The sequence below is a fragment of the Ambystoma mexicanum genome, chromosome 2q (genome assembly GCF_040938575.1).
Source record: "Ambystoma mexicanum isolate Mex_15411 chromosome 2q, UKY_AmexF1_1, whole genome shotgun sequence".
Classification (NCBI taxonomy): domain Eukaryota; kingdom Metazoa; phylum Chordata; class Amphibia; order Caudata; family Ambystomatidae; genus Ambystoma; species Ambystoma mexicanum.
Genome location: NC_090924.1, coordinates 465,040,362 through 465,054,845, shown reverse-complemented (window position 1 = coordinate 465,054,845; position 14,484 = coordinate 465,040,362). Strand labels below are relative to the sequence as shown.

At 43.2% G+C, this 14,484-nt stretch overlaps 1 protein-coding gene across 1 annotated transcript in view; it reads left to right on the top strand.

The window, feature by feature from the left end:
- The first annotated feature begins 1,708 nt into the window (after positions 1-1,708).
- Positions 1,709-14,484, top strand: part of LOC138569531 (cytochrome P450 3A24-like) — a 224,409-nt gene continuing 211,633 nt past the window's right edge. The window contains exon 1 of the mRNA XM_069647587.1: positions 1,709-1,876. Coding sequence (XP_069503688.1) covers positions 1,806-1,876 — 71 coding nt within the window. The 5' untranslated portion in view covers positions 1,709-1,805. The remainder of the gene's footprint in view (positions 1,877-14,484) is intronic.

Here is a 14,484-nt window from a genome sequence, read left to right as displayed (position 1 = left end):
AAGGACAAGCCGTACAATAGTCCCATTCCAAGAGACAAGGGCCCACATTCTGGGTTTGAAGGTAATTCCGCAAGAATTACCATCGTACTTGGTAACCATTGCAGCCACCAGTTCTGGCAGAATTACCGCTAGATTATGAGTGGCAGTACGGCAGAGTTAGTCTCCATTCTCGGAGTCCATGGGATTCCCAGGGGACTTTGGAGGAATTACTGAGGGTGTTAATTCTGCTGGCAATAATTCCACACATTTGTGTCCTTAGGGTGGAGAATATATGCCCCACAGCTGGATGGGGGTAAATCCTCCACTTCAAGGGCAAACATCTAATTTGGTGGCATGGTAAAAATGGCAGGAAATCCAGTATCACCCAAAAAAATTGCTGTGGACAGAATCCCTAGGCCTTCCATTAAATATGTTTTTGTTTGTATGTGAGCATATTTCCTGTGACTGTTAGATATAAGCTTTTGCTTGCCTCTGCTAGTGCAAGGAGGCCTGTAGGAAAAGTGTCACCTTTTAGTACTTCTTGAACTTCAGTGGCTTTAGGGGCAAAGCAAAGGTGCAAAGTACACTGGGGCAAATGGGACAAATGCCCCTTAAGCCCTTCAGCAACAGGCGCAGGAACGACCCCTTTCCCCGGTAGAGATATTTCCAGTTGCCAGTTTCTGATTGTTCAACATTAATGTTTCTGGAGATGTTGATGTTGCCGGACATTGGCTTTCAGTTCATAAAAAGGAACTGCACTGATGGTACTGCATCGATTTTGACAAGGATCAGAGATCCACATCCGAAGTGGAATTATTTGAAAGTTGAGTGACGAGTCTCAAGGCATAAAGCTGGAAAGGTAGCTCAGCAGGTTGAGTGGCTGTTGTTGACATCCTATGAGTTCAGAACTGTCTGTATATCCTATGACTTGTCGTATTTCTTCTTCAAAAATGTGCTGTAAATTAAATGCATCGTTTTCACCTGGGGCGGGGGGTCGGTCTCCGTCAGTCACTTCCTCATATTCAGGGCGGGGCCATTGGTAATGAGCCCCCACACCCATGGTTAGGGCTGTACTAAAATGTGACGAAAATTCAGATATTCTTCCTCAGACTATTTGCTGTGCACTAATATTTGACTATCCCCATTAGAAGTCGCATGGTAAAAATTGTAGTTCGTCAAATCCTTTTTTAGGTTTGAAAATGAAAATCAGATAAACGAGAGTTCTTTGCATTATTTTTTTCACGTTCTAACTTTATTTGTGCGAAACTGGATGCCGCACTGTACTTTTCTCAACAATTATTGGGCACGCCCTCACATAACAATAACACCTGTTTTAAGCCCCTGAGGCCCTTTCCGTTTGTAACGCGAACTATCCAAGTGTACAGATTTTGTGAACATTTAAGAAGGTTTAAAGCTAAATTCTAGAGAGAACAGAAAGCGCCAACACGAAAGAAAATTACATTTCACCCAAAGTCTAGGCTTCCCTGTTTTGCTGAAAATGTGAAAAGGAACCAGACAGCATGAACCAGGTGTCACTTAACTTTGCGTGTCAACATCAGCCTTTTATTTCCTCATGCAATCGGGTCAGTTCAGTGCGATATGCTGCACGCGAGTAATTAGCATGCCAAAAGCCATGCAGCCTGCCAATTGGGTCGCTGGTGAATACATTCGTCCAATTGGTTCACCGGTGAACCAATCAGCAACAACTAGTTGCTCTACAAGAACCAGCCCACAGGGTGACGGGGAACAGTGCGAGCAAACAGCTGATTAGACCCACCTCGGGCAGTGGCAAGGCAGAGTGCGAAGGCTCCCTGCACAGAGGCGACATGGACTTCCTTCCAGCCCTCTCCATGGAAACATGGACTCTGCTCGTGGTCCTCTTGACTGTCTCTTTTCTGTAAGTACGACACGCTGACGTCTTGCTTGTCTATCGAGGCAGATTGAATTAAAAAAAAACGTCTGATGTGGACAGACTTTTGTTTTCTGAAGTGAAAGGGGGTGGGGGAAATCCCGGAACGTGGGCATAATTCAGTTTGTTTGAGGAGCGAGAGTGTTGTTTTTCCGTGCCATATTTTCGGGATTGGTTGACAGTGTGTTAGATCATGAAAGAACGCAACCTTTTCTGTCAAAGGTCATCGAGTACTGCTGCTGACTTCCTCACCATGGCAAAGGTCGACTCCTGACCGAGAAAGCTTCGGTGTCGAACAAGCACTGGCAAGATAAGCAGTGCACGATATCTCTCTGAACTGACCAGTTTACAGAGGGCAAGCGAAGGCCTGCCTCGGAAAAAGTGTCGATGCAGAAAGCAAAGGGACAACTCGGTGCCGAACTCGCAAAGATAATGGATTGCCGGCGCGCCCTTTTTGATGCTTAGTTTTACTGCCATCATTTGCCCAAGCGCCTCACATTGCGAAATCCAGTCTCCTGTCAGACAGCCTCTGTGTCCAGGTACATCAATCTTGCCTGGGTACTGCAACATTGATTCCAGGCGTGACTTCATAGGCCCAAGCAGCCTATTCCTGCCACTGTCTCATGCAGAAGTACACCCTATATCCTCAGTGAGAGCACTCGTATACCAGGTACTTTCCTTATTGGTCGAAGTACTGCTGTGTTATGACGGGTGCAGGTTGATACGTGCAGATACAGCCCTCGTATGTACAGCTGTGCCCATAATGCCATGGGGCACCCTCCAGTCACAGCAGTCTCATGTACAGCCGGTGGCTAGGTACAGTCATTATGTTGCTCAGGGCAGCCTCACCCACTCTAAAGAGAACCAAAAACCTGTGAATGCCAGACGTTGGCTGCCCCCTTCTTTTGTGCAGCAGGCCGGCTAAACACTCCAGTGATACTGCTGCGCAGGGCATTGCCGGCGCTTATGATCCATGCAAACCTTTCATCCATCACACATTGCCATCTAGTGTGAGGCTCCCTAAGTAGGAGGGGGTTTGCTGAGACAGGAGTCTCTTGTTCCCCACTGCTGGGGACTCACGTGGCATCTCACTGATTTCCCCCAATCCGACAGGAGCATGTTTGAGTTGCCTGTATTTCTGTGCAGGCAGGACCCGACCTAGCATGTTGGGGTACACAGCTCTAGTTGGAGACAGGACCAAGACTGATTTGCATGTGTCCGGTCCGCTTCTGTAATGGCACAGGAAGGCTAATAAACAGTATTAGCATAATTGACCTAAAAACCTTTGCCCTAAAATATTTGATGGAATTTTTTTTAACTTTTTTTCTGGCAAATTTAATTAAATACATATATATATATATATATATATATATATATATATATGTGGTGGGTACTGGTATAGATTAGTTTGAGTGGAAGTGGGGCGTTGCTGCGGTCTCCACCTGGATTTTAGACCGAAAAAAAGGTCAAATAAATTTGATCAAATGTGATTAGGTCCAATGTTTTAGGTCAAATAGACCCAAACCTAATAAACAGAAGAAGGATGCTCACATCAATGTCTGTGGAATCAATGAATTCCTAGATTTCCTGTTACCAGCCACTCGTTTCTAGAGTGCTGTGCTTTGGAAAGGGTCTGGCCATTAAAAGACCCTAATACATGCACAGCTCTTTGCTTGCCGTCAGGGGGAGCAGAAAGCCAGTGAAAGGGAGCTCACTGCCATGGTTTTTCCTGATGGGATCCTCATTTCAGCTTGATAATATTCGCGGATGGTCTTCATCCTCCCTCTCCCTGCACGCGACAAGATGGGGGTGGGGTGAGAATGCTAAGCCTGCTCCTGGTCTGATGCTGAAGCTGGGGGGATGGGTAAGAGTGAAGGTGGGGGGGCAGCACCCAGGCCGTCTCTGCTGTGTTGTTTTGCTACTGCTCGCTCGCCACCAAGAGGAACCCATAGGGAGAGGGGATACTATGACCACAAGAAAGTACATGAAAAGAGCAGTGTGTGTGTGTATATGTTTTAATGAGTGTACACAAATGTGATTGTGTGTTTGTTCCAGTGTGTTGAACTAGGATAAATGGTTGGCTGTCTGCTTCCACCAGTGGCTGCACGGAACCAAAGTTCATTTGAATTGTATTTCTGTCACCGAGTTGAGACAGTTCCATGTGTTAATATCCCTGCAAAAATCTCGCCATATTTTTGTGGGGATATTAACCCATCGAACCTGCAGGGTGTCGGTGCCAAGTCTTTGGGCCTCATTACGGGTCTGGCGGTAACCGTGCCAGTGCTTCTGTGAAGACTCTGTGGGCGGGTGCCTTTGCCCCGGCAGGTCTGACCTGCCGGGCGGGACAGCACCGTTGTTTCCGGACCGGCAATCATAGAATGAGGCCCTTTTTCCAGTAGACATTATCATAAGGACCTCTGGACACAGCATCTGGGCTAGATATGGTGAGCCCAGGAAAAAGTTCTCAGTCTGCCTCTTGCAGGGCCCCACTTACCTGCATTCCCTGGCATTTGCCCTCTGTCCTCCCATTAGCACTTCTCCCCTTCTCCCTTTCCACCTGAGCACTTACTTCTTGCGCAAACCAGCACTTCCACCCCCCCCCACACTTCTTGTTCTGCACTTGCACGACCTGAATGTCACAAGGCCTAGTAGGACCGTTATTGTATCTTCTCCCTTGTCCACCCCCCTGCCCTTTTTGTCTTGTGGTGCCTAGAAACACCTTTGGTGTATAGGCACCCTACAAATATTCAATAAATAAATAAACAATTCAAGGATCACCACTTTACGAGCGTAGTGCAGTCATATTGGGCATAATGTACAATTCTTACAGAGATTACTACTGTACTAGTGTTGTAGTGGTCCATGGACCGCTTATTGCTATTCAGTGCAGTAACCCCCTTTATATCAATGTAGTAGAGCCCAATTGATAATATTAAAATCCTGCAGGAGTGCATGGCTCAGCACTGCACCAGTCTATTAGCTGTGCTGCTTTCATGCCCTACTCTTGCTGTAGTGCAGTGGTCACCAATACTGGTCTATTACAGTCCGGTGAACTGCAAGACCACTGACCTGTGACCAAACAAATCCAAAGAGAAATGACAGTGACATCCACTATAGCATGGTTTTATAAGCTCACCTCCCTATAACATGTGATTAGAGGTCCAAAACAAACTTATGGAATGAGGAGGAGACCGAGCAGTAGACCAATGAGGCCAGTTAGACTAGGCCATGGGACTCCCCGGAACATTAAGGTGCGCTTCTGAAAAGGGGAGGAGGCACAGCAGCAGGGGAGAAGCTTTGGAAACCTGGCAGATGTGTCAGAGGTGGTAGCTGCTAAGTTGAGAGGAGGGATGGCATATAATGGTGTGAGAAGTGGCACACAGGCTTTGGTTGCGCTGGACCCCGGTGGAAGACTGTACCAGAGAGCCGGGTTGATCATGCTGTGCTGAGACGTGTTGGCCTCAGTTAGAAGCTGGCAGAGGATCCAGGAGGCAGTACCTCCTTAGGTGCAAGGGTCTCTGAAGATGCCGACACAAGAATTGTGAGGGCTCCAGGCAGAGCTGGAGCAAAGCAACTGATAACCAGACTGGAGAACGATATGCCTTGGCAGAAAAGAGAAGCCATCAACACTGAATGTCCAAGAGCAAGCCAGAGAGGGAATGAGAAGGTCTCCAAGAGAGCTCCTGGAGGTACAAGTAGACGAGCTAGCCCTGATGATTTTCATTGGTAAATTAGGCAAAGTACAACAGCATCCAATAAAAACTGAGGGAGGGGAAGCTAAGAGACTGAATATCTGGGAGTTATAGGTAAGGTACAACAGCGTAAAACACACTGAGAAGACAGTTCAGACACTGAAATTTAGTGCAAGAAAGTGTGCAACCGGGTTTGTGAGTTAGGGAAAGCACAAACACTGAATTCTGTGAATTGTAATCTAAGCACCAAAGTGTCTAAAAGTCACTTAACCATAGACAAGCTCTTATAATGTATTGTGGAAAGCCTAGTCATTGTACCAAAGTACTTCTTGAAGGTTGTGAAATAAATAATTCTCGTTGGCACCCTCAGCGGGTGTGGGAGCCAATCAGGTTGCTCCAAACCTAGGCTGTAGCTACGATGCAAGCTCAGGTTCGGATCAACCCGAGTGCTCTCTACACCCGCCCTCCACCCAGTGCTGCTCTTCCCCCCTCCTGTTCCTCCCACCCCTAAATGCTGCCCATGTACACTAATTCCTCACCCCCTCTCCTTACCTCAAAGGGGCTCCTCTGCCCGGGCAAAACTGTCATCTTCGTTTCCTGGTGAAAGCTGAAAGCCATGGAAATGGAAGAGGGACGCTGAGTGGAGCCCCACCTTCAATTTCCATGGCAACCCTGAGGGGAGCTCAGGAAAGGTAAGTTGCTTTTCTTTTTTTTTTATTTAAAAAACCCAAACATTAGCACCTACAGGGTTGGAGTGCCGCCTCGGGAAATATCGCCATACAAACTGAATTCTGGGACATGAAGTACTGCAGTGTTTACAAGAGACTTTGTGAAAGAGACTGATTCAATGCTGAGACCAGATATCTGGGAAATGAACTGAATTTTCTGAAGAGACTTCAGACATCCATTAACTGAAGTGTTATCTTGACAAGATCCAGAAAAATTTTCTTTTGAAAAATGAAACAAAAGCTTTGTGAAGTGGAATACTAATGGTTTAATTTTTTGTTTTTATTATTTGGTTAATACAATCAACCTTTAATGATCGATACATAGTGAAACAGCAATTACTTTTATAGTTTAAAATTCATAGACATTCATAAAAATGTATAAAAAAACAATTCATTTCAATTCATGTCACAATTAATGAGTGAGCTTTAAGACAAGAGTGGACAATTTGGCAGCATACATTTAAACAATAGAAATTCCAGTGGTTCATTTATAGTATACGATTACAAATTTAGCGATTTTTATAAACCCAACAACTGCAATAACACAAGAGGTTGTACGCCCAGCTAGACATAAACGCCAAAAAGGTTCTATTCCAACAGACTGAAGTTTTGATAGGTGTTTCCCAAAATATAGTACCCGAGCATTCTCCAAACATAAACATTCAGTTACCCAGTGCCTTAAAGATTCGAATGTGCCTGGTAAATTGCAAAAACGACAGGTAGATTGTTCTGGAGAGATAATGATATCGAACAAGGATTTGTTTAGTAATGGGCAGATTCCAACGGAAACGTAGAAAGATGGACCTTGTGAGCTTATGAGGATAGATGCATAAAAAAGGTGCAGTAATGCCGAGCTTTTTATGATCAGTACAGAGATGACTTCATGAGGGCTATGAACACAAAAGATTTGTTGTATTAATCCAATCAAAATGCCACAAAGATGTTTTTACTTTTGCTGGGAAATTCACAAGATCTTCAATGTATGAATTGATGTTATCAAGTATAGTATTGCATCTATTCATAATTGATAGAGCCCAGGAACATCCCTTTGTTTGTAAGATGTTATTAAAGTCTTCAAATAAGGAGCCCTTGATAAGGTCTTCCGATAAAGTGATAAAAGTTCCCAGTTGGCTCTTGCATGTAAAGATGTAATACCAAGTTCGTATCGTGTGGCAACAATCGGTAGGGAATTTGGAAGTCTGAGTATTTTTCACCAGAAAAGGGCATCCAAAACAGAGAGACTGTTTGTTATGCTAGCAGGGTAGGTCTCTATGCCATACAGTAGTTTTGGCACCAATATTACCTCATAAAAGGATATTGCAGGTTTTAGGGAAAATGTACAAAATAGCTGAGATGACGTGAATAGGATCTTTGAACCATTGTTTCATATTTCCTATACAAAGTTTATAGTGAATCAAAAATCCTACATAGATCGTGGAGGATACCGTCTTGATTTTTGAGTCCCTGATCCTCCAAGTGTAAGAACTCTTGCACCTAAATTTTGAAAGTTGCAGCACCTTTGTCTTTTCAGGATTGACTTTCAAGGAGTGGACTTCAACATAACCAACAAAATAATGTATCAAGCGTTGAAGACCCACTGCAGTCAAATAATAGGTAGTCATCGCCAGGGAGTGTGGTCTAAGATTACATAATTTGGGTGAAACCAAGACTGACGATTTTAGATGGTCATCAATATCTGCAAGATATAGATTAAAAACACACAAGACCAAGACACATCCCTGTTGAACTCCACAAACGGTGGAAATAGATTTAGAAAGACCACCTGTGTTGTTCAGTCAAACTTGTATATGAGTGTTAGTATACAATCCTATAATGAGCTCATAGAAGACCAGAAGGAATACCCCAATTCTGAAGCTTAAGCCATAGCTTATTTCGATTGGCTGCATCAAATGCTGAACTTAGATCGAGAGAAGCAACACAAATTGACTGATACCCCCGATGCCAAATGTTGTAATGAATTGACCATCAAGCCATTTAGCGAAGTGCCTAAGTGGCGCCTAAATCCCATTTGCCATTTGCCCAAGATTTCAAATTCAGCTATCCAAGACACCAGATCGGGCAGGAGTTTTCAGGCAAATACCTTGCCCCCTGCGTTTTGGATTGTAATTGGGCAATAGTTTAGCGGGCAGGATCTATCCCCTCTTTTATAGATTGGAATGACAAAGGCAGATGACCATAGAGGAGGCAAGTCAACAGTGATGACTATATTCTGAAAAAGTGGTACAAGACTTCAGCCCAAAGAGTAGGATCACTCTTAAATAAGATATATGAAAGCCCACTGGGACCCGGGGCTTGAGAGGAGCTGAGATTTAATAGTGTTATGTGTACCACCTCAGGACCAAAGTGTTCGCAGTTCATATGTGAGGCACCATCAATAAATGAGTACAAGGAGAAAGTCTCATAAGTATGTTTAGGAGAAAAAATATCGGTGAAATGATCAACCCAACCCTGTTTGGTAACTGCATTGATTTGTATGATAGATTGTGATGGCTCCAAGTTGTTCATCAATTTCCAGAATGCTCTTGAATTCTTATTTTTAAAACCATTTAGCATGGATTCTGACTCCATCAGTAGTCTTTTTGCTCTGGTGTGTCGTATCCAGTTTTTATAGGACTGACAAATCTCCCTATTGAGATTTTGAGCATCATGCGATAGGAGTCCAAAGTAAGATTTGAGTCGTCTAATACTCTTTCACATTACTCCTCTTCTCATGACTAGTTCTTAGTTATAAGTATGTGTATGCCGTGCAATATTGGCCCTTTTAGTGAGCTTTGCCGACCTCCGATGCCTACTTAGGGCAGCAGAAGTTATCATTAGAGAGCTTACAAATTCACCAAAGGGATCAAAAGTGAGATAATCACGTTTCCTGTCTCCCGAGGAATTACTCAGGAGACGAGTGAGGTGGTTGTTCACCCGATTCACTAAACCAGCATGTCCTGTGATTTTGTTTTAACACAGTTGACAATTAAATCACGAGTTGCCGAAAGCGCGGTTTGATCGCCATCCAAATTGATGCAAATATAATTTCTAATATGGCATGATCACTGTGAGTGGTGGGAATAACCAACAACATGGTGCATCTAGAATGTAACCACAGGCTAGCAAATATATAATCCAATGTGGACAATTCCTTGCAATTTGTCCAAGTGGACGCTACAGCAGAGGAGAAAGAAAAACAATCATTCATTAGTTACAAACCAAGGCCATTCATGCATGTCAACCACCGCCTACCACTACCTTTCTTATTTGAGGACCACAGTCCTTTCCTTCCAACATCCCCTAAACACTCTGGATTAATACAATTAGAATTTAAATCTCCAACTATTATTAACTGACCACATGGATACATACATTACCAGTACTGTAAAAACAGTTACATAGTATGGAATTAAAATTTCTCAGTTTGTTATGCCAATAAATATTCACAATTAAGTAATTTATCAGCTGTCCCCTCTTGTTGTGTACGTGGGTGGCCAAAATTCCAATACATACTTCATATGAACCAAGTATTAACATGTTGGAGGATGAACGAATACCTGTTACAAGGCCACAGGACGAGCAACCTAAAGGACCTTGCTTAGCAGGTTGGCAGGAAAGATGTTAAGCGTCCATCACAGGAGAGTCGATGAACCAGGTCTCCGGTAAAGCAAATAAAACTGAGGTTTATAGTTTGCATCCAAGTTAAACATTAGTGAAAAAATGACCATGGCCTCTTGTGTTCCATGAAAGTACATTGAATTCTGTTATTGGAGTGTTGTCATAAACAACAGAGGCTCACTGTTGTTACAATGCTTTTATTAACCGCAACCAGTTGTTAGTCTGCTCAGAGGTTTGGATCATATTTTTTAGGCGTTGGATTTTGGCAATTGGCACAGATTATTTTCTATTCTCACATGCTTTGCTGTCTTTAGCATGAGGCCATGTATACTGAAAGAGGACAAATCCTAAAACTCTGAAGTCTTCCCTTTCATTCATAATGTGATCAAAAATAAATTTCGAATTGAGATAGACAAGAGAGCAACTTTCTCTGGAACGATTCATGAAGTCTACTCCTATGTCATGAGAGGAAATTTGAGTGAGACTTAGTATTGCCAAGAGTAGCTATAAAATGGTTGATCTCAGTATTACAGAGACCCTCAAATAAAATTACATATGGGTGCTGCTGTAGATGTTCTTTTTCCTTCGCTGTGTGATCCATATTAGGGACATGCATGTTTTGTGATTTATGTTCACGCTGTACGGTGCATTTGGACCTACCGAAAATCGCTTGGAAGGACCCTTGGTCAAATGATCGAATGTATTGTGAATATCTTGAGATTAAATGGGCTCCATGTGCACGATGGAATTAGAAGAAATTAATATCAGCTGGTGTAGTGTACTTAATTTTGAGCTCAGCATATTGTAAGAACTTTCTGCTCATGTTGTGTGAGTTTGCCAGTCTATTGGTGCAGAGGCAGGTTCACTATAACCTATATCTGTAGGAGGTATCTCAGAAGAAGTCCCCATTCCAATTAAGGAAGAGCAACTAGGACCATTTGACCTATGTAATAGGGATGCAAGTTCTTGATGATTGGATAGTTCTGCTTTAAAGTGAGCTTAGAAGGTTCATTGATTTCATCTCCAAATTGTGAAGTTATGAAATTCTGTGGTGTACTCGTCATTGTACTCATAATAGAGGAAGAACTGTTTTGGTTCTCTGGAGTCTGAGATGGATTCTCCAGATTGAACCGAGGCAGTACTTGGCTAAATTTAGCCGTGCCATGTTTCACACATGTGTTCAAGTTCACGATGCGACTGTGTGTCATCACATATGCTTTTTCAAAACGAACTTTAATGTGCCCAATGGTAGAATCATTTTCCTCATTTGTAATTAAAAGTGAGTTCAATTTGGGTGTACATACAGGTGGTTTGCGGCCAAGCTTTTGAGATAACACAGCTTTTACAGTGAGCTAATTAAGAAAAGAGGATATAAAGTGCCTAGATGGCCGATTGTTATTTTTTTTCAAAGAGCGTATATTTTTGGTTTTATTCTGTTGCAGGCATTTTTTCATAATTGTTTTGTTCTGGTAGATGTTGGTAGTTATAATGGGCAGGGAGGAAGTATTTGTTATAAAACAGGAAGCGTCAGTGTTAGGGTCAATGTTAATGATTATGGGAAGGTAAATAGGTGTTAAGCAGACAACATCATCAGATACGATCGTCCGGCGATTTAAATGTAGATTTGAGAGACAATAGTGTATTTCACACCAATGTAGTCGGTGTTGCAGCATTCACATTGGAATTTTCCTTGTGGCCAGGGTCATTAATAAAATGAGCATCATTAACTATATCCCCCCCCCTCAAATCATCCATGATCGCTGTTTGGTCAAACCCTTTTGTTTGAGGACATAATTGTTGACCAAATAAGAACTCTTTTTGCTTCAATGTGTAATTGTATATTGACGAATTTGGATAACAATGATTCAAGGGATACAGAGTTTGCTTTTGCCTCCAACTTCAAACCTTCATAAAGCGAAACTAATGTGCACAGGACTTGATTGAGGTTTGGTCAGAGGGAGTTTTCCATCTGAATTGCATGCCTGGAGTCACTGTCGTGAGTCTTCTGGGTTGAGCACTCACAGAAGAAGAGTCAAAAAAGGAGTCGATGCGTGAAGCAGAGATAGTTGGAGCAGTATCAGCAAAACTATGCTTCTATGTATTCGATTTGTAAGATTTGTCAAAAGCTATCCCCAGTGCTTTACGTGGTTCATGTGGTCGTGGTCACTTTATTTACAATTTTAATTGTTCCTAGCAATGGAAACAAAATGTTATCAAATGAGTTGGTTTTGATTGCATTAATGATGAGTGGTTAATAGAGCTAGCTGCGACTGATGTGGCATCATCTTGTCATTGGTATAGAACAGGTTGTAAAACAGGATGCTGAGTCAGAGGGCTATGAGTGTCTTGTACACTCACACTCCTAGACCACAAACGGATTTAGTGTTGACCCACAGTGCAAGCAAGAAGGGTGAGAGGTTCAAGAGCAGAGAGGCAGTCCCGAGCGTGATTTCCAAAGCATATGTGTGGAGCAGTCACAATTAGCTAATTAGCAGCAAAGGAGCGGAATCTCACCGCAGTTTAGAGTATTCTCTCACCAACTCCGTCTCCTACTTCCGAACTCTGAACGCAGAATGCACTGCTAGCACAACGCGTTTATAGTCAGATGTTGTCAACGCCGGAAGAAGTGGAAAACAGACTGCAAGTAATCCAGCAATTTGATGAGGGTCATTTCGCCACTCCGCCACAGAGCGCAATGGTAGCACACTGCTAGCAATGGTTTATGGGCCACCTGATCACCACACAATTACTACCATGTTATATCCGGCGCATCATCATTTGCCCAGCTGCACATCATTTTATAAGTACAACCAGATCAACAATGGTAGAGCCACTGTACAACATCATATACTCAGATGCAACCTTTGTATGCTAAGCAGAGCCACACATGCCCAGGTGAAGCCTCGGATGCCTAGGAACCTCATTTGCCAAGGTATTTCCACCTCGCACCAATGTTATCATCATATGGTGGTAACAAGCTCGTGGTCCCAGAGACAGACTCACAACTGCAATGCAGTGCAAAAATACACTTTGCACAGTTGCATGAATCAGAGTTTGTGTCGGCAGTGCAAAGTCACTTTTCAACAGTTCAAATTCACTTAGAACCGTGCAAATATTCCACGAATCGGGCCGCAATGTCTGGTTCTTTTTGCCCAGCATTCCCCAGAGAAAACCTTGTCAATCCCATTCTGGGGTGATTTGGAGGTCGTTTTGGGGCGTGTTCAGGTGTGTAGAATAATTAGCAGTGGTGCTCGGCTCGCCCCCTGGGCCACTCCTCCCCTCTGCTCTGCACACGCAGCTCATTTTAAGAATCTCAAATAAGACCCTATCCTTGATCAGAATTTCTCAGTGCATTCAAAAAAATCGACGACTGGACGGACTAAAACCATTTGCTATTACACCTAGGGAAGACAGATAAAGTAGCTCCATTTCCAAGACTCTTACCAGGTACCAGTATTGATGCCCTGACCTTTCCCCATCTCCACAAGTTAAACATTTGGGCATAATGAATGACGACCTCCCATTAAATGGCCACATCACTGCTGTGGATAAATACGCATTAGGACACCGAAAATATGAAGACACTTCTCATTCCTTTTTTTTTCCTGTTCTTTTACAATATAATTTGCCCTCCCCAGCTTATTAAATTGCTAGACTCCAAAGAGACTAAAACTTTAGCTGCTTGATCGCTTCGGCATCTAGGATACAGAGAACGTATCGCCCGGGCCCTACCCTCTCTACATTGGCTTCTGGCGGGTAGGAGAATCATCCTTGCATCTCCCTCTATGACATTTATAGCAGTGATAGAAGTGGACCAAAAAAGTAGCGAAACTGTGACTCCGGCGGGGTACAGAGTAGGAAGGAAGGGAGCAACGTGCAACACATTTTGCAGTCATGCTGGTTGACAGCTAATGGAGTTTAAATAGATTTCAGTTCATCAGTAACTGATATTGGATGGTAAAGTGAAGAAGTGTGCTTTAAATTCACAAAGAACAGTTCAGGGATGGTGAATATGGTTGCAAAAAGTTGTGGAGCTGTTGACAGTAAAAAATAAAAGTAGTGGAACACTGCTCCCGACCGTTCCCGCTCACTTCGACCACTGATTTAAAGTGATACAAGGAACTGAACCAAACTTCTGTACCGGAAAAGATCCTCATTCCTGCCCTTCAGGTCTGTAACACCGTCCTATATGATACCGGAGCTGTCACGACATACTCGGGATACAAACAAGGCATCGAAAGCTGGCTTTTCCCCTAGTGAGTACACGTTTCTGCAGGCTTGGCAGTGCATACTTAGGTTGGATTTAAAGAGCACGTCATATGTGGCCTCTCCCAGCTTTAGCTTCTCTAGTTTATCACATTGGTTGACCAGATCATGTACACTGTTCTCTTGTCACAGACACCAACAACTAAAATATCTTGCCTCTACCTGGTAATTTCTTTTGAAATGCTAGAAATATTTTGAAAATGGGAAACCAAGACGTGGTGTCTTTCTTTCCACAGAAAGACTGCCCTAATCACTCCTCTGAGCATGGTATGTCCACCTCAAGGGCAAAAAA